At 38.1% G+C, this 24,543-nt stretch overlaps 1 protein-coding gene across 4 annotated transcripts in view; it reads left to right on the forward strand.

Moving 5' to 3' along the window:
- LOC131039040 (ATP-dependent DNA helicase homolog RECG, chloroplastic) overlaps nucleotides 1-24,543 on the forward strand; it is a 308,039-nt gene that overhangs the window by 22,071 nt on the left and 261,425 nt on the right. For all 4 annotated transcript variants that reach the window (XM_057971683.2, XM_057971686.2, XM_057971685.2 and 1 more), the window contains exons 6-7: nucleotides 3,356-4,051; nucleotides 5,749-5,861. In XM_057971683.2, the coding sequence (XP_057827666.2) occupies nucleotides 3,356-4,051; nucleotides 5,749-5,861 (809 nt within the window). The remainder of the gene's footprint in view (nucleotides 1-3,355; nucleotides 4,052-5,748; nucleotides 5,862-24,543) is intronic.

The raw sequence follows: 24,543 nt of genomic DNA on the forward strand, positions 1-24,543 counted from the left end.
CCTTCCTGCAGGTGCATGAAATGGTGCCCAAGCTAGATGAAGAGCACTGGAGAAGAGGGGTGCTGGAAGGTTGCCCAAACAACACACCTTCCTGCAAGTGGGTCTTCTAGCGCCCAAGTGCACAGATGGGCGCCAAATTTGGGGGAGGTGGCTGGAAGGTTGCCAAGGCACGCACCTTCCTGCCAGTCAGTGATTTAGCGCCCAAGTCATGGAAGGTTGCAAAAGAAAGAAATTTCCTGCATAGTGAAATAGCGCCCAAACACGGTGGAGAGCGCTCAAGAAGGGGGGTCATGGAAGGTTGCCAAAATGATGAATTCCTCCACCTTAGTGATTCAACTCCCAAGTCAGGAGTTAGACGCCAAATGAGGGGTGCCAAGGAAGGTAAGCAAGCAAGTCAAATTCCTCCATGATGGCAATCTATCGCCCAAGTGTGTGGAGTGGCGTGAAAACAAGGGAAGGAATTTCCTTCCAAAGAAGAATTCCTTCACAACATGAATTCCACGTCAGGATGAATTGAAGGTAAAAAATTCTAAGGCAAGGAAGGAATCAAGGATGAATTGAACAAGAAAATTCCCCCCCGGGAAATTTTTTGAGAAATCCATTTTTTCGGGCATCAAAAATCATCCAAATTTCAAAACAATGATAGATTTGGATTTGTGAGATAATTTTCTCTCTCGTGGACCTCATAACTCAAAATTGGAAAAATTCCTAAAAAATAGGAGATGTGGGGAATTGATGAAAAAGCTTCTCTGGAACAAGGCAAATTCAAAATTTCAAGAAAATTCTTCCTGGATTAAATTTTCTCTCGCCACAAATTTTCTCCCTCCAAAGGTTTCTCACCAAGTGGTAGCTAGGTTGGCACATGATGAATTAATGGAGCATCTTTTGCATGCAACCGTCACATTTAAGGCATTATGGCAGATTCCTTTTGCATGCAGTCGTTGCATGTGGAGATGATGGTGCATTTACGACATGATGGGGCGAATTTTTTTGCATGAAGGAATACTCATTGCATGTTGGGCAAATTTAGTGGGAAATGGTGCATTTATTGCATTCTGGTTACCAATTGTAATAAGATGGAATTAATTGTATATGGGCATCATGGGTATTTATTGTTGATTCCCACCTTGTTGCATCATGTGTGGAGAATCTTTTAGGGCAAACCCTAATTAGGGTTTTGCATGTAGTCATGGCTTGAAGCCTATATAAAGGGGTGACCCCCTCATTTGTAAAGAGGAGAGATTGCTTTTTGAGATTGTTGCTATAAGTTGTTGAAGTTGTAACTTAATACATTGTTCAATTTGATGGTGCATGGTTTTGCAACTTGCATGGTCTCGCTCTCTTCACTTAGAGTAGATTTGCTTTCAGTTGTTAGATGAATGGTATTTGATGAGATTGTTTGCAGTGGAACTTGTCCTCATACCTTTTGTTAGTAGTTGATTGTTATTAACTTTATAAGGCTAGTTTAAGCCTTTTATACGTGGAAATTTAACTTCGATCATCGGGTGGACATTGTTCGTTGATAGTGTTCATTGGTGTTCTGAAAATATTTTGCACAACCTCTGAAGATTGCACCTCCTTTGTGTAGTTGTCTCCTAGTGGCAAAGCAAAGTGTGGTTTGGTTTCACTTGAGCAATCATGGTCTGCTTGTTCTTAGAGTTAAAATAACGTTTCTAAACCCTTCCTATTTTCTTTCTGCACATTTTAAACCTAAAAATCCTAAAAAAAGAGCTTCCCATTGATAATTTATTTGCGTGTAAATTCCTTGAAAGTTGCCAAATTGTTTAATCTTCTTCGAGTGTGCGTAAGTCCCCTTGGATTATCGACAAATCACATCAGCCAACGGGCTCACGTAAGAAGCATAAAGGAACCTTGGAGTCGATTGTTTGAACTTCTTGCAATCTTAGCATACAATTGTACTTTGATCAAGAGAGAGTGAAGTGACCGTTAGGCAACTTTATTCTGTGTTAGACACTGTCATAAAAAAACACGTCAACAGGTAATTCACATTCCTGCATATTACTGGAGTTATCAAGTATTTAGTGTTATTCAGTTAGTGACATTAATTACATCTATCTTTCTTGTAAATGTTTATTGGGATGTCTTGTTATGTTAAAGGTTAAATTGCTTTGGCAAATTTGTAAGATTTATATTGTGGGCTAGCTCAAAGATGTAGATCATGGCTTTGTACCAAGTCCCACATTTTATTTACCACATTGTTCTTTTTTATGTGAAAAACTATCCAATCTGTGTGTACTTGCATTGTTCGGTCTCTATTTTCAATTGAATAGTAAAAAAATAGAAAATCTTTTTGTCTTGTGTTCAAATAGCATCTCGACCATTTACACTAGGCAAACCCAAAAGGATACACATTTAAATTTTATTCATTTTAAACTTGAAATCTGTAGAAAAACATTGTAAGGATTGTAAATTACAACTTCATATTGTTCATAGCAGGTTAATTTTTAATTTATAGGGAGCTTTCTCTTCTAATTCAAAGAGTAGTTTAACTACAATTGTTGTGTTTTCTGTTGCATTGAAAATTGCCAAGTAAAATGTTAACAACCTGTACAAATTCACATGCTTATGATTAAGTCATGCCCTAATGTCTGTGACCTCTGAAAAAATAAGAAATTATGTGGCGATTCTTCTCCATGATTTACCCACAAATCTTGCTTGCACGTAACGACCTCCTCTCTCTCCAATCTCCTTCAAAATTTGTATGATTGGTGTTATACCTGATTGATTGGGCTTACTTAACATAATCTGGTGTTGATACCAATGTCTGTAAAAATTGAAGCAGCAGTACTGAATGAAATTTGCATGCATCTCATGGAGAGAGTACCGCGTTATATAGATTCAAGAAACATCCTTTTGCAACCAACTCATTAAAGAGCTACAATTGTCATTAACGACCTATAACTAAACACTTAATTTATTACATACAAGTGTGAACATACACTTTATTGTATTATTATTCTAATTTTCTATTGTTTATCAAATTGTAGATATTGAATTCTATGAAGTCTTCACATTGTTTTTTTTTTCAGCTCAAAAGATCTATGTTTGGAAGCTTTATTTTTCATTGGGATACTTACTTTTAATATCTTTTTTATTTGCTCAATGTAGCTGGCATTCTTCTCAGGGTCCTTCTCAAGGAGATTTGACTCTATTTATCAAATTGCTGATATTTGAAATCTATGAAGTCTTTATATTTATATTTTTGAAGCTTGGCATCTTAGATACAAATAGTTGTTTGTCTATAAAAAGAGTAACTTGAGTTTCTCTGATATGGTTATTTGGTGTAAGTAACATACTTTTTAATAATGTATTCTTGTTTATTTGGATGTTTCAGATTGCACTTCTTATGGGATTTGAGAGTATACATTCACTAATTGCACATGAAAGAGCTTTGATAGAGTCTACCCTCAGTCTCCAATACTCATCTAAGAATGAAGATAAATCAGAGTCGGCAACTAGCTTACCAAATAGAGTTCATGGGTGTGATGAACATGAAGTAAGAAGGACACCATCTTCAGTTGATGACACCGAATTGTTCCAAGCTTGTCAGACGTTCCCATGTATTGTTTTGGGCAGTACTCCACATGTGAATATATATAGTATGACTGATGAGAATTCAGAAGGGGCAGAATATCGATATATTGAAAATGATGTAGAAAACCCTGTGAAGCAGGTGGAGGATGTTAATATTATTGCAGTTACTATTCCAGAAATTCCAAATCTAGGTGAAGACAAATCCGATCAAGCTGCTGCTCAATTTGAAAATGATGTTGAACCAGCACAATACATGCTTCGGAAGGATAAAAAATGCTTGCATTTATCCAATGAGGTTAAGTTGGAAATCACAAACAAAGTGGGCTTGAAAGAAGACTGCATCATGGCTGATACAAAGGTGTCACCAAGTAAGTTCATTCGCAATACAAAAAGAAGAACTACTTATGTGGATTGCTTCCTTGATGCACCTGTTGGCACTGTCAATGGTATAACAGCATTTCAACGCCGCAAACTGGAAGAGAATGGCTTCCACACGGTAATACAAGAATCATATAGGATGCCTTACACAAGTTGTAGATTCTTTTTATGTTTGTGTATCTCACAGTTACTTTATTGTATGTTTTTTAAAGTTTTGGAATCTGAAAGGGAATTTATTAGGCTTGCATATTGAAAATGTTGGAATATTCAATGTCAGATTATGATAGCAGCAATCTGAGTTTTTTTAGAGGCTAATCTGAAACTCAATGTTATATTTATTACGATACTCTAAATTTTAAGTTAGAAGTGCAATGGTTAGATATTTTGCTTTTATCTCTAGAAGAAAATCAATATTAATATAATTTTTAGGTTTATTCTGATAAAGAAAGCATAAACCTACAGTAAATGTATTAGGTACCCAATTCAAAACTTCTTTAAATGCTTTCCAGATGTACACATGCTATCACTAGTATAAATAACATGTTTGTTCTTTTTACTATCTTTTGTACATGTGTTAATGTTGCAAGGATGCCCTAACGAGTCAAGAATTCCAGAAGGGGAAATGTTTGTGTATGTGAACAAAGTTTATTCTGTTTCTGTTTCTCTTCAGGCAGTGTTTATGCTTACATAATGCTGTGGCAAAACCTTCATAAAGAAGGTCATCCATTTAAATCTTTTGTATTCTGGATAATCAATCATCAACAGGTTATCTTCTTTATCGCTCAAAAACTGTCAATCAAGGCAATTATAACTTAAATAATGTACCAATTTATTTGTTCTAGTTGACAAATAACTAATAACGTTTTTAGGACCACGTTTTGATGGATAAAAAATGTTTATAATAAATTGATGTTGCATTTTCTGTCAATCTTCACCAGTCTGACTTGAACTTGTAACCAACACTCTGTTAATACCTGTAACCTTAAGAGATGGCAGTCCATTCCGATTTCTTTAAATTTATTGAATCCTGAAAGTGTACAGATTCAATATAGCATAATTGTATAGGCCTGCTTGATGGTGAGACTGACTGGCCAAATAGAGATAATGTTGGATAGTGGTCTGGAAGAACTGTGTGGAGGAGATTCTCCCCAAACAGATCAAGCCGCTGCCTAAGTTGTAGTTCCATCCTGGAAAAGCCGTCTCATCTCTACTTGAATGGCTGTATGGTTCATCTCCTCTGGAAGCACCATCAGCACTAGGCTAGGGAAATCTGTAACCTGGTCCCCTGAAGCAAGCAATAATGCCCAGAATCAATTTAGATGTTTTTCTTTCATAATAGCTATATACATCAATTGTTTATAAAGTTTTTGATATGGTAAATTGAATTTTCCATTAATTGTTAAATATAAGTTTTTTGTTTTGTTCTTGTATTATAATTAAAATTTTCAATTTTAGAGATGCATATATTAGTTTTTTTGGTTATTCATGTTGAAAAATTGTCCAAATGTATGTGTACACTATGCAATTCACACTTCCATTTGCTGTCCATGCTTTCCATGCCTAGAGATCCTGTTGCTTCATGTGCCTACTATTAATTGATCCTTTCCACTTGGCTTTGTGGTCAATGTTCAAAAAAATGAACCACAATATACATCTCTATATTTGGTCCCCAATTATTCACGTAACTGATCAGTTACTGATGATGAGCTACTATAATGAGGATGCAAGTATACTAGATTTCTCACACGTGAGTTAAATGGCCATTTTGGCTTATGTATAACAGTACTTAAATTCTCTTGGTATTTAATCTGACAGGTACGTAAACTACTTCAACATTTTCCTTGTAGTTATTTCAATTTTCAAGATGCTCAAGGCCAACCAGAGGATGGACAGTTGCTGAATTTCACTGGAAGGGTTTTATCTTCTAGGTATGACTGAGATTAACTGTTGAGAATACATTGGTACAAGCATGCAAATGTTCTTTGAATTCTATAGTCATTTTACATTATTTCTTTTCAAATAATGCACTGAAAGCTTTCTGGATTATCTTAATGATAGGGAAGACCTCGTGTTGAATATCTCTGCATCTGAAGCAAGTTAACAATATTTTTAGAAGATTAGAAAGGATTGTTGCACAAAAGAATGCATCAATATAGATTTTGAGTTTTTGTGTTTGATAAAAAATGGAAGAGTTACGGAGTTCTTTAGAGGATGAAAATGTATTAGATTGCTCTCATTTGTTCATTGCAGTCATTTGGAGTGACTTTGGACAATTGCCCAATATCTCACGGGAGCAAGCTGAGAGACTCTGCTTTTCACAACCTCCACTATTGCCCCCTCAATTTTGTTTTACAAAGATAGAAGGCCCATTTCCTTTCCTTGGAAGATCCTTCTATTCCTTTCCTTCCACAATTCATAGATAAGGATGGAAGGGCTTGTGATCCAAAGACTTGCAAAGGAGGTGGACCTTTTAATGATTGGTCAAGATTGAAATAAACTTCACTTGGGAGGGAATTGGACCACCCTAACTTAGTACAAAACTAGTGCCAACATTCTTGTGAGACGGGACAACCCAACAACAGATGGTCCACTGATTCTTTTGACCTTTGTAAAGAACACACCTGAATGGACCATGAAAGCCAAGCCTCCTAAATTTCTCAGTTGTAAGGATCTTCTTTTGAAGAGCAGCTCATGTGAAGGTGGATGGGAATAATGGTCCCATCCTGCTCCAAATCCTTGGCCAACTGAATATTACCATCCTTCGCATTATGCTGTCCAGTCTTAGAGTCACACCAAATCAACTCATCCTCCCCACTTCTAAAGACAATGAATCTACTATCAAGGGAAGCATTGAGAAGATCAATTTCCCTTGTTGGCAAGCCCAGGGAGGAGAAATCCTTCCACTTCTAGCCAAGGTTCTGGTCATTTGAGGAGAAGAGGACATAGTCCTTCACAAAGTCACCCCAAAGACGTTTAAGAGTACTTCACACCTGTTCAATTTCTAACAAACTATCCAAACTAGGATATCTAGCTCATGAGTCTTCCTAGAACATGGCCTTCCTGTCTTCATGAATGTCCTATGAGAGAAAGTCATTCACAACTAGTTTGCATTCTTGCAGAAATTTCAATATCCTTGAGGACCTTGGAGTGTTGGTAGTGGTTAGAATGTTGGAAGGGCTATTCCCTTGTAGTTATTTTCTTTGCAGGATTTTAGCCTACTTCCTGTGGGGTTCTTTGAACATGTGCCAAACAAGCTTGGCTCCAAGAGCCTTGTTCTGTAATAACTGATTTTTGATTCGCACACTGCCCTCCTCGTTTGACTTACAAATTTTGTCCCATGAAATTAATGCAATCTTATCCTTATCACCATTCCCCTACCAAAAGAACCTTTCCATTTTCTGATTTAAGCTATGGATGACCCCAGATTGGAGAAATAACTGCCTTCAACATGGTAATTCTCCCTGCCCAAGATAACCATCTACCCTTCCAAGAAGTCAATTTGGAGCTCACCTTAGCATTAAGAGGATTCAAAAGTTTGCCTAATCAAAGGGATTTTGATAGAGGGAGTCCCAAATAAGTGCAAGGCAACTGCACCCTTTTAAAATTAAGAATCACAATGATTTCTTGTTCCTCTGAGCAAGGGTGTGAAAAAAGAAAATTTCTCACTTGTCTTTACTAACTTTTTGGCTCGAGGCTCTAGAGTTAAGGCTCATGATGTAGTTCAATTGAAAGGCTTCCTTTCCTTTAGCAACACCAAAGAGCATAGTGTCATTTGCAAATTGTTGATGAGAGATGATTGGGTCGCACTAGTGATTTCAACACCTTCAATGTTCCCTATGGAGGCCGCTTTCTCGAAGGACCTACCTAGAGCTTTTGCCATAATGATAAATAAGAAAGGGGACAAAGGATCCCCTTGTTGAAGACCCCTAGAGACCTCAAAGAAGCCTTCAAGAGACCCATTGAGAATGACCAAGTATCGAGGGGTTGAAATGCACTTGAAGATCCAATTAAGCCACATATTGTTGACGTCGAAAGCTTCCATCACCTTTAAGAGGAACTGCTAGTCCACCCTGTCATAAGCTTTAATCTGCTTGCCATCACTTTGGACATGATCTTATAAATGTTATTTGAAAGGCAAATTGAGCAAAAATCATGCAAAGAGTTTGCTGTCTCCTTTTTTTGGAACAACAGCTATGAATGTATTGTTGATCTCTTTGAGCAAGCTACTCGAATTCTAGGATTCATCAATAGCCTCTACTAATTCTTGGCCCACCAGGCTCCATCATTTTTGGAAGAAGCTTGTCGAGAAGCCATTCGGTCTAGGAGCGCTGTCAAGATGCACTTGAAATAAGGTTGCCTTTATCTTTGAAGTGGAGAAGCTGGCATTTAGCATTTTGTTCTAATCCTCTTTGACTAGGGAAGGGATATTTCAAATCATATTTTTTCGTGAATTCAAGCTAGAACTCTCCAAGTTGTTAAGGAGGTTGTTGAAAAAGGCAACAATTTCCTTAACAATAGCCTTCGGGTCAAGTGTTGAGCAATTGGCCATTTTGATCAAAGTGATTCTATTCGAATTTCTTATGTTCTTTGTTTCATTGTGGAAGTAACCGAAAAATCTTGTCCCCTTCATTAATCTGGGTATCTCGTGTTTTTTGATCTCCAAAAACCTTCCTCTTTGGCAAGAACCTCTTCATAAGCGATCATTAGATCTTTCTCTCTTATACAACTTTCTTGATCCATGCCATTTGTAACTACCTCTTCCCTTAGTAGTTGCAGATCTTCTTAAATCGACCTCTTGATTTCAAAAATATTCTTAAAATGAACAAGATTCCAATCCTTAATCTTTTGCTTCAAGAGCTTAGTTTGGCAATAAAACAAAACATTTTGGAGCTAGTGGGATGTTCCTCGTTCCACCAGCCTTCCACAAGAATAAAAATCTTTGGGTCTTTTATCCACATATTTTCAAATTTGAAGGGGCTCTTGGTTGGCCTCTTGTCCCCAAGAATCTCCAGCTGATTTGGATAATGATCCGACCTAGAGCAAGGGAGAATTGATCCTTAAAAGCCAAAAGGTAAAGATTTGTTGGTTGAAAATTTTGTACACCTGGGAAGATGTGCAAAATTATGGTTTCAACCACAGTGTCTGAGTATAAAACTCTCCTAATTTAGGGAAGGCTCCCCCTTTTCTACTAACTAAATACTTATTCTAATTTAATCTAATTTGGGTGGGACAACAACCTTTCATCTTTTTTCAGAAAAGATTATATTCTTTTCTCCTTTCAGAAAAGAAGCGACAACTTTAAAAGATAATAACAACAGCTCAAAGCAAGACAAGAGAGGAAATGAAGTTTCTTGAAAGCACAAAGACTTCCGTCACTTCCTCTGGGACGGGAAAACAACAATTAAGGACAAAGTCTTAAGTTTCTATAATCCTATCTACCCTTTTTCAGAATAATAAAACAAGAACAGTGAACAACATATAACCGCACAAAGTCTGCAAGTATGATGCACCTTCTGAACTATTTCAAATGGGAACAATCACAAGCACAAAGTCTTGTAAAAACACTTAACTACACTAATTCAACGCTCAATATTTGCAGCATAAATTCTGCAAGAAATTAGATTGAAGCTCCTTTCAACAACCTCACTATAATCTCAAGCAAAATACAAAGAAATATGCCACTATGACAGGAACACAATGGATATAAAGTATGGTTTCAACACAAAGTCTGAAACTCAAAACCAATTTTCAGAGTTTCAAGAATCCCGACGTTACATGTAACTTGTCAAAAGTGAAATGCATAAAACAAAATGTTAAGTGTCATGAGACACTTCTTATTCCTTCCTATCTCTGGCCATGAAGGACTAGAAATTGTTGATGGATCTCTGCAACTCATCAAGATCAAGACCTTCTGTATTCTTGCCAACGACAACTGTCTCGATGATGACATCAAAATACCTTACTGTTGCCTCCGTATGATCCTCAAGAACAATTTGCATTTTATCGAAGAACACTGGATAAATCACGAAGTTGTGGATTGAAGTCACAACGAACTGTTCTGATTCTAGCTCATGGCGAAGATTTGACACAAATTCAGTAAGTATCGAATACTTTGCAAGCAACTCTCCATCATGACTTAAGATCTTGCAAGATATCTTGTCAAAATTAGAGAGGATATCTTGTTCCACCTCATCAGTCATTTCAAGAGTGGCCTGTACATCTTTGATGAGATCTTTGATAACCAATGACTTACTGGTCAAAATTTCACTCCCTGGTATCACCATGTTGTTGCATAAGATTTCCAATTTGATCTGATCCATCTCATGCCAGATTTTTAAATCTTTCTCAATTGAACCTAGACTTTGGTTAAAAGCTTCCAAAGTCTGATTCAACTTCAACTTTGCTGCCCTTACATTGCTTAATACATGCAATGCCTTCTTCACTATTTGAGTACTCTAAACAGTCAATTGATCTACCCAGGTATCAACCGCCCTGGCCTTCTTAACAACCTTCTCTAATTGCCTAACAGATTCTTCAGATGTGGAGGAGGTCAGAGGATCAACTTGTTCTGAAGAATTAGTGATCTTTTGGATCACTATGATGAGCTGTGAATTATTCTCCTTCAGCTCATTTTTTTTTGCCAGCAACTCATCATAACTTTGGACCAACGAAGCCACTGAATCCGTAGCATCGTGCATAATACCTGTATGTGTCTGCTTTCCAAGTTCTATCTTGGTGAGCGTGTAATCTGACAGCTGCATTTCTTCTGGCGATTTCCCAACTAAAGGCTCTGCCACTTCTGCATATTTCATCTTATCATTATCCACCACCAGTCGTGAGACTATCTTTGCCTTCTTGGCAGCCTTTGGCGTAGGTTTCTTGAGCTGGTGGAAATCAAAGATATCAGGAAAATCTCCTACTTCTTCCCTTTAGGTGTGATTGAACTCAACCATGGGGGTAGTTCTAATGAGTTCACATCCGATACAACAACTGTGGTTTGTGAAGAAACAGGGTTTGCTTGCACCATAGTCGTCACTCTAAGAGAAGTCTCTATTTGAATTGCGACAAGCGTTTGTTCATGCGGCAAGTCATGACTTGCTTCTGTCATAAACTTATCAAAACTCATAGCAGAAGTATCAACATTAGGAAGAGATACACTGGGCAAGATAACATATGAGGGATTCATATCAAAGATATTCTCTAAGCCACCATGAGAAGTCTCAATAGGTTCTTCTATACTAGCACAAACAAACATAATAGGTTCCACAGGATCTACATGAACGGTGGAGAATGAGTCCACATTTGTGTCAATTGGAGACATGGGAACATCCATTGACAATTGAGGAACAACTGTATGGGGAGAATTCGTGTCCATAGTAGGAGGGGATCTTGTTGCATTTTCTTCATATTCTTCACTCTCCGGATCAATAACATGGATCCGTACTTGCGGTTTCTCCTTCCCTTTCAGAGTTATATCTTGTGGAGGAATCACCAAGGCCCTATTGACCCTCAACATGATTCTAGTGAAGATATTAGCTTTCCATAATCCATAATAGTTCTTGCTATAGCTTCTAGATTAGATTGTATGAATTTGTTTGCATCAACGTTTTAGATCACACTCTGTGATCCATCATCAGGATGATAGAAAGCTCATGAAGTAGAAAAGTAGAAAGTTGCAGATCCATGAAGGTATAAAAAGAGTTAGGGATAGGAAAAGAGAGGGAAGAAGATGATGCACACCAATCGAGGAAGAATCCTAGGGGACAATTAAATAGGAGAAAATAGAAAGATAAAGAAAAAAGACTACGGAGTGAAAACAATAGAAAGAAAGAAAAGTAATATTAGAAGATAGAACTAAAATAAAAAAAGAAAAGAACCAATGAAAAAACGATAATAATAATAATAAGAATAATATAATGATGAAGATAATAATCATAATAATAATAAAGATAATGATAATAATGATAATAATAATAATAATAAATAATAATAAAAATAATGATAATAATAATTAAGATAATAATGATAATAAGAATAAAGATAATAATCATAAAAAGAATAAAGATAATAATGATAAAAAGAATAAAGATAGTAATTAGATAATAATAATAATGAAGATAATAACAATAATAAAGATAATAATAATAATGATAATAAAGAAAATAAAAATACTAATAATAATGATAATAATAATTAGGATAATAATGATAATAATAATAAGGATAATAATAAAAAGAAAATAATAATAATCAAGATAATAATAATGAAATTAAAGATAATAATAAGGATAATAATAATAAAGAAAATAATAATAAAGATAATAATAATACTAAAAATAATAATTATGAAAAAAGATAACAATAAAATAATAATAATAAAGAAAAAATAAAAACAAATAGAAATTAAAATAAAAAACAAAAGAATAAATAAAATAAGAATAAAAATAAATAATAAACCAATGATGATAAAATAATAAAATAACAATATAGAAGAAAAAATATACAAACAAAACTAAGAAAGCCAAAAACCTATGCAAAGGAAGAGAAGCAAGAGAACAAAAGAAACAAGAAAAAGACAAAGTGCTAAGGAGAAAAGGGGCAAACCCGACCAAGTTAGGGGGCAACACGATCAACACCTAGGAAAGGGGAAGAGAAGACAAGCCAAGGGAACAAGAAGGACAAAACAAAGAGGGACCAAGCACAAGGCGAAGGACGACTAGTGGAACAGGGAAGACCAAGGGGGACAAGCTAAAGAGAGGAGAGAAAAAGCAACGGAAAGGAAAAAAGAGGGGAGGGGGGGAATCAAGGATGCCGGGGTTGATCTCTAAGGAAGGATAACAAGGGCTGCCAAGAAGGACTGAGACTCCACCCTTCATCTCGATTGAGGTTGGTTGGGTGGTTGCTTATTTCAATGGCTTCCTTAAGCTTATGCTTGAAAAAATTGTCCTCCTTAGATAAGATTTGAGCACTCTCTAAGCAAATGTCGTGTTTGCTTGAGGAAGAGTGGTCGGCAAGGGCAGACTTAAGGACTTGGTCATGCCTAATGTCAGCACTATGCTCAGTCTAGTGCTGAAGGATCTACTTGTCTCAGCAATGTAGGGAGCACTGCAAGAGCAAACGATCTTGTAGACTCCAGAGGCTAAGAAGACACCAATCAGGTCTTTAAGGGAGGGTATTTGGAGCTTCAAGGTGGAGAGGGGTTTGAAAGTGCACCGTAAGCCTCTCTTAAGAGGGTTTTTAGAGATTTTTTGGGAAATGCCCTCAATATAGGGCAAGGCGGCTATGGGAGGGGGCAAAGGTTGAGGAGGCTTGGCTTTGGACAAGAAGAGAAGCTTAGTTTGGTTTAGGGCCCTTGAAATTTGCTTGCTCGAGTACCCTTTCAATCTAAAAATATCACAAAGGTGGTCAAGCTTAGGACCTAAGTTTTCTTCATCGCAAATCCAATAGGGTTTCATAGCAAGAGTTTTAAGGACCCCAAATTTTTGACTAGGGTGGTGATGAGAGGCGGAGTGGAGATAAAGGTCCATGTGGGTGCTTTTTCGGAACACCCGGTGACCAAGGTAGCCATCTGGTTTCTTAATGAGCAAAATTTCAAGGAAAGGAAGGTGGTTATTAGACTCGAGCTCCATGGTGAAGGCCATACACGGGGCAATATTGTTAAGGTGAGCAAAAAAATCTTCTACTTATCTAGACCATGAGGCCAACAAATGTTGGTGTCGTCCACATATCGTTTCCACCACCTTGGTTTGAGTGGGAAGGAGTGTAGAGCAACCTTTTCAAAGTTCTCCATGTATAAATTGGTAGTGATGGGAGAAAGAGGGGAGCCCATAGCCACTCCGTCAACTTGCTCATATATTATGCCCTAGAAAGAGAAAAAAGTAGATCTTAGGCATAACTCTGCCAAGGTGGCAATCTCCTCACTTGATTTGCGTCTAACATCATCAATGGAATCAGAAATGGGCACCTTAGTGAAGAGGGAAACGACATCAAAACTCACTAGGAGATCATTGTTGTCTAATTTCTTGTCCTTAATGAATTGGATGAAATGGGAGGAGTTCTTGATGAACGAGTTGGAATTGCCTGCAAGCGAAGCAATGAGCTTGAAAAGGAAAGAGGCCAAATAGTAAGTTGGGGAGTCTATGGTGTCCACTATGGGTCTAAGAGGGACACGGGGTTTGTGAATTTTGGGCCCCCCATAGATACGGGGAGTTACCTCCTTGTTGAGTAAAAGACATTTCTTTGTGGCCACATCAGAGGAGGAACCGGAAATAGCTGCCTTGACTCTCTCTAAGATATTAGCACAAGGGTTGTTAGACAAGACTTTGTAACTATTAGTGTCAGAGAGAAGATTCACCATTCTAGAAATGTAATCTTGCTTATTCATAATCACAGTGGCATTGCCTTTGTCGGCCTTCGTAATGATCAAGTCGTTATTATTCAAGGCCTCGTTAAAGGCCAAGCGCTCAATCCTAGGAATGTTGCTCCTAGGGGGTTTAGCATGTCTTAACGCCACTGCACAGTCTTGTCTGACCTCCTCTGCAATGTCATTAGGGAGCGAACGAACCATATTTTCAATTTCTAAGAGGAACACGGAGTATGACCCATGGTGATAAAGCAAAATCAAGACCTCTCTTCAGAAAATTGAAAGTTGGCGGGCTCAAGGGGGCACTGGAAAGATTGACCACAAGCTTACTCTCGTAATCATGAACAAGTAAGCTTGGTTCCGGATGAGTGAGCTTGTTGGTAAGGGGGTCAGGGGATTGGCTAGAAATGCTAAGAGGACTGACAACGACATGCCTAGGGGTAGGCATGGAGAGCACGCAAGTAGGATCCATTGGATGAGAATCAAAAGAGCTAGAGGAAGAGACAGGACTGGAAGGATGGTCGGGGGGGATGAGGAGAGACCCCATCCGATGTGGACACGTGGGAAGGGTAAGAAGAGGAAGCTCCTTCTTTAGATTTGATTCTGACCTCAAGTCTTCGCCCAACTGGTCCAGCTGAATCAATTTCTGCTCCACCTTTAATCTTGATGATCTTGTCATTATTATTCTTCAGCCAAGCATTGGTGTTAGCAAGAATGGGTTGAAATCTATCAAAAATAGAATCACACTCCTTTTTTGACTATTGAGAGGAGGGAAGAGGAGCTTCTGCAACTCTTTGCTCTATATACTTCTGGGTCAAGAATCTGCTCGTCATCCACCATTCCTTTTGGGATCTTGGTCAAATCCAAATCAACAATCTGCTCCAAGGTGAGCCTGTTGTAATGCATTCTCCTGATATCTTCTTCAGTGCAAAGATTAATCCACACATCCTCAAGGTGATGAACATGAGTGAAGGCTCTCTTGATTTTTTCCTTCATCCCTAGATAATCAAAATCTTTCCTCTCCTTGAACTTCGTCAATTTGATTTCTTGAAGTTTGGTTTCCATTGCCTTGGCTCTAGCTGAGGTGGTCAAAGAATACCGACCAATCTGCAATGGATTGTGAGAGGAAATTATAATACCTAGTTTGTGATTGGCTAACTGTACTGCATGAACTGCCATCAGTTCCTGGGCCAATTCCATCAGGATAATCTTGTCGGTAGGATATCTAGGTAGCATGTATGGCTAACCTTCAAAACATCCAACTCTCATGTAGGTGAAAGTTGGGAATTGCAAGAACAAACACCCGTACTTATTCACCTTCTTCCATGCTGCCTCAGACACCTTGTTGTTGTTGAGTGTTTTGTCAAATAGACACATGAAATGACCAAAGAATGCATCCTGCACTCTTCTGTAATGAATCCTACTGGGCCTCAGGGTGAGTTGCTCATAATACTTCCATACTGGTACTAGCGACCTGTCACCTTTGGTAGAAGGACCAGGAAATTGTCTAAGTGACGCTGGTATGTACACCAAGTATGAATTCATGTAGAAAGTGAGGGTGGTTGGGACTTGCAACAGTTGCTCGCATAGATTGTCACTGATGGCTTCTGCCCAGAAAATGTAAGATTGCCCTTTCCTCATGACTACGATGTATTTGTACATCCAGATCTCAAACACATTGGAGTGTCTCAGACCCATTATCTTGCTGAGAAGTGTAATCATATCACTAACTTCTTCAATGAAGTCAGAGTGATACAACTTGGGCCATCTCGTGAAACTAGTCCGAGGAGTCTTGAGCCACTTAGAGTTGATGTGTCTAATATAGTCTGACCTTCTTTGATTATAATGATCTAGAGCCCTTTTCATTGAGATGTCTGCATACATAGGGGCTTCCAGAACTTTGAAGATCTTGTCAATTGTTTCGGCATTTAATCTGATAACGACGTTTCCATCGTCATCCTTGATTGTTCTAGTTTCTTGATCAAATTGAGAAGTACATGTGAGTACAAATTCCGGCTCCAAGGCAGCCACTGGGAAAGAGGAGACTAAATGAATATGGCTGTTCAGAAGCAACTGCATGCCATTAGTCGGTGAGCCCTTTGTTCTTTCCACAAACTTAGACATGTCAACACGTCTGATCTCTGTATCTCGGATCTCATCAATGAGAGAAACCACTTGAGTGGGAGCGATTTCATTCCGGTATTTATCATACTTATATTTCATCTTTTTGTTGGAAGGAGATAGTCGGCTCTTCTATCATCAAATAGGAATCTGCAACACTGTGATGAAAACTCAAAAGAGTAAGAACATCTTCAGCAGCTATTGGGGATTCCATGATGTCAAAACTTGGAAAAGTAACGCTCACATCAAGACTTGTAGGGGTATTTATCATGAAATTTCTTGGACCAACACAAAGATGCTTTATGGATAAGCTTTGGATAGCGATAGAGAGGAAAATCGGATCTCGAAGGGTCAACTGCAAGTGAAATGGGAGCAAGAGAAACTTTGCAACTCGCACATTTAATCGGGTCACAAAGACCCGACTGTAAGTGTGTATTGCTGGAAAACGAATGGAAATGAATGCTTGCAGTCGTTGAGATGAACATGCAAGAAAGGGGAACTAAGAATGTGCATTCAAAAGATCAAATGGGATGATGAAGGGTTTATATTCTAGCAGTCGGGGCTTTGTGACCTGATTACAAGTATAGAATATAAACCCTTCATCAAACAATAAGAGCTGCTCTTCCTTTGACAACTTGCCTTTGTCTAGCATTTCCTTCAGAATGTCCTCAATTGGAGAGGCAACCCACTCTGTGTTAGCAGATCTATCTCTAATCCCATCATGAATGCTGTTTGTAAACAAATCACAGGCCACCTTGTTGTGACCATTTCACACATCGCCCCATCAGAATGGGGACCCCCTCTTTTTGCTTTAGGTTTTGCTTTCCTTTTGCTTGTTTTTCTCTCTGCTTTTTAGGTTTTTGAGTGAGTGAGTGATCTGCCTGGGCTGGCTAGATTAGGGCTAAACCTTGGAAGCTCGTTTTAGGGTTTCTTTCAAGCTAAGTCTAGTCTTGTTTTGGGAGGTTGTTAGTCGTCTGCCCGAAGCCTCAAGATTGCTATAATGAAACATGCCTTTTAGGGGAGTCAAGTTGGTTTGATCAAGAGGATGAAGTGAATCAAGGTAACATCTAGTTTGAAAGGGAAATTTCGCCCCTGACCCTTCCAGAAGGTCTAGGGCGAAAATCATTGTAAACCTCTTTTTTCTTCTCATTTTGACTGAATGATGCTTTCTAGGGCATGTTTGAGGGTAGATTGATATGATCTTGCCTGGAAAGGGACTTGATGGATTTTGAAAAGTAAGATTAATGCCTGAAAGAGGATTTTCGCTCCTGACCCTTCCAAAGGGTCCAGAGCGAATTTCATCCCAAACACTATTTCTTGCCTTGGATAGACTTACAATCTTGTTCCTAGCTTAGAAAATGACCTAACTTAGCCTTGTGAGGTAGTTTGAAACTTGAAAACTGAGCAATTTGGCCTGGAATGGAGATTTCGCTCCTGACCCTTCCAAAGGGTCTAGAGCGAAAATCTTATTTGAGCTTATTTCTCACTAACTTTGGCTAAATTGTGATGTGCAGGGTATCTTGGGAGAAAGATTGGACATCCTTGTTGATTTGGAAGCATAAGTAAATGAAGAATTTTGGACAGAAAGGAGAATTTCGCTCCTGACCCTTCCAAAGGGTCCAGAGTGAAATTCCCAAAAGCTCTCATTATGCAGTGAAGAAGGTCAAGTTTTTGGCATGGATGAAACAAGAACAACTTGCTTTTGCCTCTTGAAGATGTTTTAACTTGAAAAATGATGGAATAGGCCTAAAATGAGAAAATCGCTCCTGACCCTTCCAAAGGGTCCAGAGCGAAAATTTCTATAGAAGGCATTTCTTGTCTTGTTTGGTCAAATTGAGGTGTCAAAGGCATGAAAAAGGGAAGAAAGAGCATGTTGAAACCCTTAGGCATGTTTAGAAGTCATGAAAATGAAGGATTCTGGCCAGGAAAGGCAATTTCGCTCCTGACCCTTCCAAAGGGTCCAGAGCGAAATTCCTTATAAACACATTTTTTAGCCTTTCTTGGACATGAAATTCTATTCCTAGCACAATGAAAGATGAAATCCCACTTGGCAAAGAAGTTTCAAGGTGAAAAAATGAAGGATTTTGGTCAAGATTGAGAAATTCGCTCCTGACCCTTCCAAAGGGTCTAGAGCGAATTTTCTCAAAATCACCTTTTGCTATCAAATTTTGAAAGGGTCAGGAGCGAATTTTCTCAAAATCCCCTTTTGCTATCAAATTTTGCTAAGTCAAATATGGGATAAGGTGAAACATAGAAGGAATTGCCCCTGGGAGTGACTTGAGGTTGCAAGAAATCATTAAAAAGTGAAGGAATTGAGCCAAATGGTGAATTTCGCTCCTGACCCTTCCAAAGGGTCCACAGCGAAATTCCTAAAAACACCTATTTTCTTTGCAAGGTCAAGACAACTTTTTGGTTTTTATGGCTTGAATAGGTGGGAGGAAGTGTGTTTTTGCCTTTTGAGGATGATTGAGGTTGAAAAGATGAAGGAATTGACCCTAGAACATGATTTTCGCTCCTGACCCTTCCAAAGGGTCTAGAGCGAAAATCCTCAAAAGTCATCTTTTTTTTCAAAATTTGGGCAAAACTAAACTTAGACAAGGGTGTGAGAGGACTTTTGAAATGCCTTAGAGTTGAATTGGATTGCCAAGAATGCAAGTTTTGATGCCAAGAGGGAAATTCGCTCCTGACCCTTCCAAAGGGTCCAGGGCGAAATTTCCAAAATCTCCTATTTTCCTTGCAGTTCAAGATAGGATTTTGGTTTTCAGGACTCAAAGAGGAGTAAGGCATGATGTTCTATGCCTTGGAAATGATTTGAAGTTGAAAGGATGAAGGAATTGCCCTAAAACCTAAAAATCACTCCAGAGGGTCCAGGGCAAAAATCTCAAAATCCCCTATTTTGCCTTGCAAGAACAAACCAAGCTTGGGTAGAGTGAATGAAGAAGACCATTGCCTAGCCTTGAGGGGTGGATTGAAGACAAGATGATGGAGGAGTAAGCCGAAGCAAGAAAAATCGCTCTTGACCCTTCCAAAGGGTCCAGGGCGAAAAACCCTAAAGTCACCTTTTTCTTCCAGATTTGAGTGAGACTAGGCCTGGACTACAATGAAAGAACCTATTTTGAATGCCTTGAAGAAATTTAGACCTTCAAAAAATGGGAATTTTGAGCTCAAGAGAGAATTTCACTCCTGACCCTTCCAAAGGGTCCAGAGCGAAATTCCCAAAAATGCAGTATTGCCTTCAAAGTTTTGATGAGCCAACTCAGTGATGGAGATAAATATACCTTGGAGATTGCCTTGAAAGAGGTTAATGATCAAACTAAGGTGAATTTTGGCGTAAAATATAAAAATCGCTCCTGACCCTTCCAAAGGGTCCAGGGTGAAATTCACATTTTCACCTAATTTCCTCATGTGAAAGACTAAAAATTGAAATGCAAGACTTTGATTAGGTCAGAACAAACATGAACTCGCCTTCCGGGAGATTTTGGAGTGAAGGGAATGAGGTATTCAATACCTAAATCGAAAAATCGCTCCTGACCCTTCCTAAGGGTCCAGGGCGAAATCATCAAAAAACCTATCATTCAACCTCGTTTGATTAAGTCTAAGGCAAAATTGCAAGATTGTGAAGACAAAGTCATGGAAATTTGCAAAAATAAGTTGTGAAGTTTTTTACTCATGAAGTGAGTAAGTCTAGATGAGAGGTTCAAACAAGTCTTGAAATAATCTAGACCTCCATCACTTTGGACATTTCAATGCCTAAGGGAGAAAGGAAACTTCATTAAGCCTCAATCAAAACTTAATATTCCCCAATTTTCTCTAAAATTGCCAAATTCAAGAAGTTAAATCAAATTCGCATAATTTAAGGCATTTGTAATTGAATTAATTAATTTTAAGCCTTAAAACAAATGAAAAATGACACCTTTCAAGTCTTAAAATTAATTTTAAAATTTAAAAAATAAAGGTGAGCGCTCAAATGCATTTATTTGCTTTTACAAGCAAGTCGGTCCCCTTTTAAAAGGAATTTTATCTTATTTTATTGCTGAAAACCTAGGTAGGCCTCATGGTTAATTAGGGTGAGCGCCCCATATAAGAGAGGAGTGTTGTAGCATTTTCAAATCATTCATTCATTATTCTTCTCATGCAAATTTCAAAGAGCAGATTGGAGGAGCGAATTATACCAGATTGGAGGCAAATGTCTTGCTAAATTGGAGGCTAATTTCCAGAATTCGCTAAGTGGTTGGAGGCTAGTGGAAGGCAAAGTGCTTTTGAAGGTTAATTGAGGCATAATTCATCCAAAGGGAGACCAAAATCCAATCCTTATCCAGCAAAATCTGATCTTCCTTCTTCCATTTTCCAAGGTTCATAGTTAAGCTTTCAAAGGAGGTATGAGGAATCAAATTTTTGAAGTTCTCAGTCAAGACTTATTTTGATTTCATAGCAATCTTTTAAAGTCTAAGTCTTGAAAAATCTAATTTCCATTCATAATTAATTTGAGAATTTATAATTCTTGATTTATCATGTCATTCTCAAATTAATGTTTTGAATTATTCCCTTGAAAGGTCTTAAATTCTATGCTTTAAGGTATGATGCTTAAAGACTAATTTTAAATTTTTATGTAGGCAACAAATGACGACCCCCAAAGCCGGAGGATCTACTACTCGACAGGCTCTCATCAAGGAAGATCAGAGGAGCGACGAATTGGAGACTAGGATCGTGTCCAAGTGGAATAATATCGGAGACACCAACTTAGGAAACTTCAATGTGAAGAAGTTTCGAGAGGTCCCCTACATTGGCAAGCCATCACCTGTTGCGGGGAGGATAATTGAGAGTGGCATCATCAAGGCTGCAGGTTTCCCTCCCGCAGTCAAGTGTCATGAGTTGATGATCGAGTGTGCCCACCACTATGACTCACAATCAAGGACGATTGTAACCGAGGACGGGAACATCTTAGCCTACCTTTCAGAGGAAGCTATAGGCGAAGCTCTTCATCTTCCGGACCATAAAGACATGATCTGCAAGAGCTTGGAAGGAGCAAGGTCAATCTATGAAGATGATCCTGAGTCTTGTTTGAACTTCATCAATAAGAATTGGTTGCTCAAAAGTCGGCCTCGCCTGAACAAGATTCCCAATACACCACATAGGATTGACTTCCAAGAGGAATACAGGGACTTGATAACTTTGCTCAATCGAGTTACAGGTGCTTCTCAAGCCTTCTTCTTCGACAAGTGCATGTTCTTCTTCATACAAGTGATAGTCCAAGGAAAAGGAATGCTTCATTGGGCCAGAATCATTAGCAATTGTCTGCACGTACAGTTGAGAAGGCTAAGACCCACCAAATCATTCCACATGAGCTCATATGTTATATATGCCTTGGTCAGGAGTTTCAAGTATGCAGGGCTACCTCACAAAGGAGTGATTGGAAGAGGACTCGGAGAAATAAGAGTTTGTGATTCTTATGTTCAACTGCATCATCCGCCTAGAAGTGACTACAAGTTAGTCAATGACACCTTCACGATGAACATTACCAGGATATTGCAAGGTGGGATTCACAATCGACTGTCTTTGGATGCACAAGAGCTTGTGAAGAAGCATGGTGCATGGTTCATTCAGTTTCAAAAATTCACATACATCAGAGTTCATGGGTGTCCTTCACCTCCCTACATGTTGCCAAGATATCCAACAGATAGGATAGTACTACTTGAGGTGACTAGACAGTTGGCAGCTTATGCGAAGGCATCCAGACACAAGCATGGAAATGGAATTCCCGTGCCCATCATACTAGGGAATTTAGTTGAAGTGTGTCCTAATACTCAAGCCGCGGAAGATGCAGAAAAGGAATTATCTCTATATTCATTCACATCCTTTGCCTCGAGAGAGAATTTTGATCCTCATGGTTATATGGAGGAGACAGTCGGCAAGAAGTACAAGCATGAGTTTCAGGTGGAGGACTTTTGGATGAATGTCCCAGGTGATTTAGAGGTCAAAAGAAAGATGCATTCCAGGCTACCCTTAGATCTCATCAGGAAATGCAAAATTTATAGAGTAGCCGATGAAGCCCAGGATAATGGTAGATACCTCCAGTCATCCTCTGAGAAGGAAGACAAAGAAGTAAAGATAGATTGGAATGAGCTCGAGGTTTTAGACTTGAGAGCTTTGATGGCTCCCGTTTTATCGTGCACTCGCAAATGGGTGGATGTACAGCATCAAAAGTTGAAGGAGCAGAATGTATCTATGACATACACTTTGGAAGCAAGACTAGAAGAAGGAGAAGCAAGTGTGAGTGAGAATACTTCTCATTCCAAAGGCTCAAAGAGGAAAGAAGGACCTGAGAAGAGAGAACCTTCCAAGAAGAAGCAGAAAACGAATCCTGATCGCCCGCCAAGCACATCTTCTAGGCATGAAAAGGAAGCATGTCAAGGGGAAGATCAGAGGCAGATAGTATATGAAATTGATGAATCTATGGAATCCATGGTACAAAATGATAAACAGGAGAAAGGACAGACACCTCAGCATTCATCAAGTCAATCTCCCCAAGTTGGTGCTAATGAGCAACATGAAGAAAAGAATGATGATGAAGCAACATCTCCTTTTCGGGAAGATAGACCTCTACCTAAAGAAATACAAGTGAGGGAAACAAGATCTGCCATTCCTGATTCGCTGAAAGAGAGACTAACAAGGGTAGTTGTGGTTGAAGAAGAAGAAGATGTGTTTGACTTGGAAAGCCTTATAGGAAATTCTCATGAAGTAATGGAGAAGAAAAAGGCCACAAAGATGTCTAAGGTAATTAGAGATGAGACAGAATCCAGGAAAGTGTAGGTGGCTACACCAGTGGTGGACAAATATGAGGATGAGATTCTTAAAGAAGAGTATGACTTAGAAACATTTGAGCTTGGTCCACTCACCTCCGAGCAAGCAATGGAAGAAGCAACTGATTCATTTGAAGCACTTAAAGACAAACTTAAAGAAGAAATGGAAAAGAATAAGAAGCTTGAGAGAGAGGTCAGTGCTTGGAGGAACTATTTTAGTCATCTTAATCAGCCCTTGAGACGTCAGGATCCAGCAGTATCTCCTTTACATGCACTCCCTCTTGAATCAGTAGGTGAAGCAGAAGGGTGAAGAGCTTGGTACAACTTATGAGTTCTTGGATTGATGAATCTCACAAGGTAGCCGTTGAATTTGCAACAAGAATGATGAAGATAGTTCATCGAGCTATCCAGGTCCTTGAGATTATGCATAATCTAATGATAACTGTAGTTGCATTCACTCACACTGTCATGTCCCCTCCTTGATCGTTATTTATAATCTAAATGAAACAATTATTATTATAAACTAATACAATCAACAAATGATTATTTGAAATTATTAATATTTAATTATTAAATATTATTATTAATATCTATTAATATTTAATTATTAAATATTATTATTTTTATATTCCAACCATAATCCATTTAATGTCTATTAATATTTAATTATTAAATATTATTATTTAACAGAGGTTAGGGGCATCACATGTCATGTTCCAACCATAATCCATTTTGTAAACACTCATATTTATGTATGAAATGTTTTAATGACCAATGATCCTTATTTTGATCTCCTCACCATTTATTAAAGAAGTATTGTATTGATTATATTTATTTATTATTAATCAAAAATTTAAATAATAAGCAAGTATTTTTATACATTTAAATAATAAGCAAGTATTTTTATGAGATTCCTATATTAACTAATAAATAAATATTGACCAAATGATAATTAATAAATAAATATTGACCAAATGATAATTAATAAATAAATATTAATCAAATGTTAATTAATGAAAGAATGATTGAATTGTCTAAGAGTCACGATATTGTAAAGAAAACAATATTAAGAGGAGGTCCTGACTTTCAAATAAAGTCACATCCCTCCCCAAGAGCAGCAGGGACTCTTGGCCATTTTAAATATGAGGCCAACACTTCTCATGTGGGGGGGGAAACGCGAATAAGAAAAGAAAGAGAAATGAATTGCTTAAACAAAAAAAAGGAATCTGGGCATAGAAAAAGAAAGGGACTGGCTGGAGACTAACACGGCAGTCAGCAATCAAGCAAGGGCATCGAAGCCATACTCGGGGACTGCCATTTTCTGTTG

This window comes from Cryptomeria japonica, chromosome 6 (genome assembly GCF_030272615.1).
Source record: "Cryptomeria japonica chromosome 6, Sugi_1.0, whole genome shotgun sequence".
Classification (NCBI taxonomy): Eukaryota; Viridiplantae; Streptophyta; class Pinopsida; order Cupressales; family Cupressaceae; genus Cryptomeria; species Cryptomeria japonica.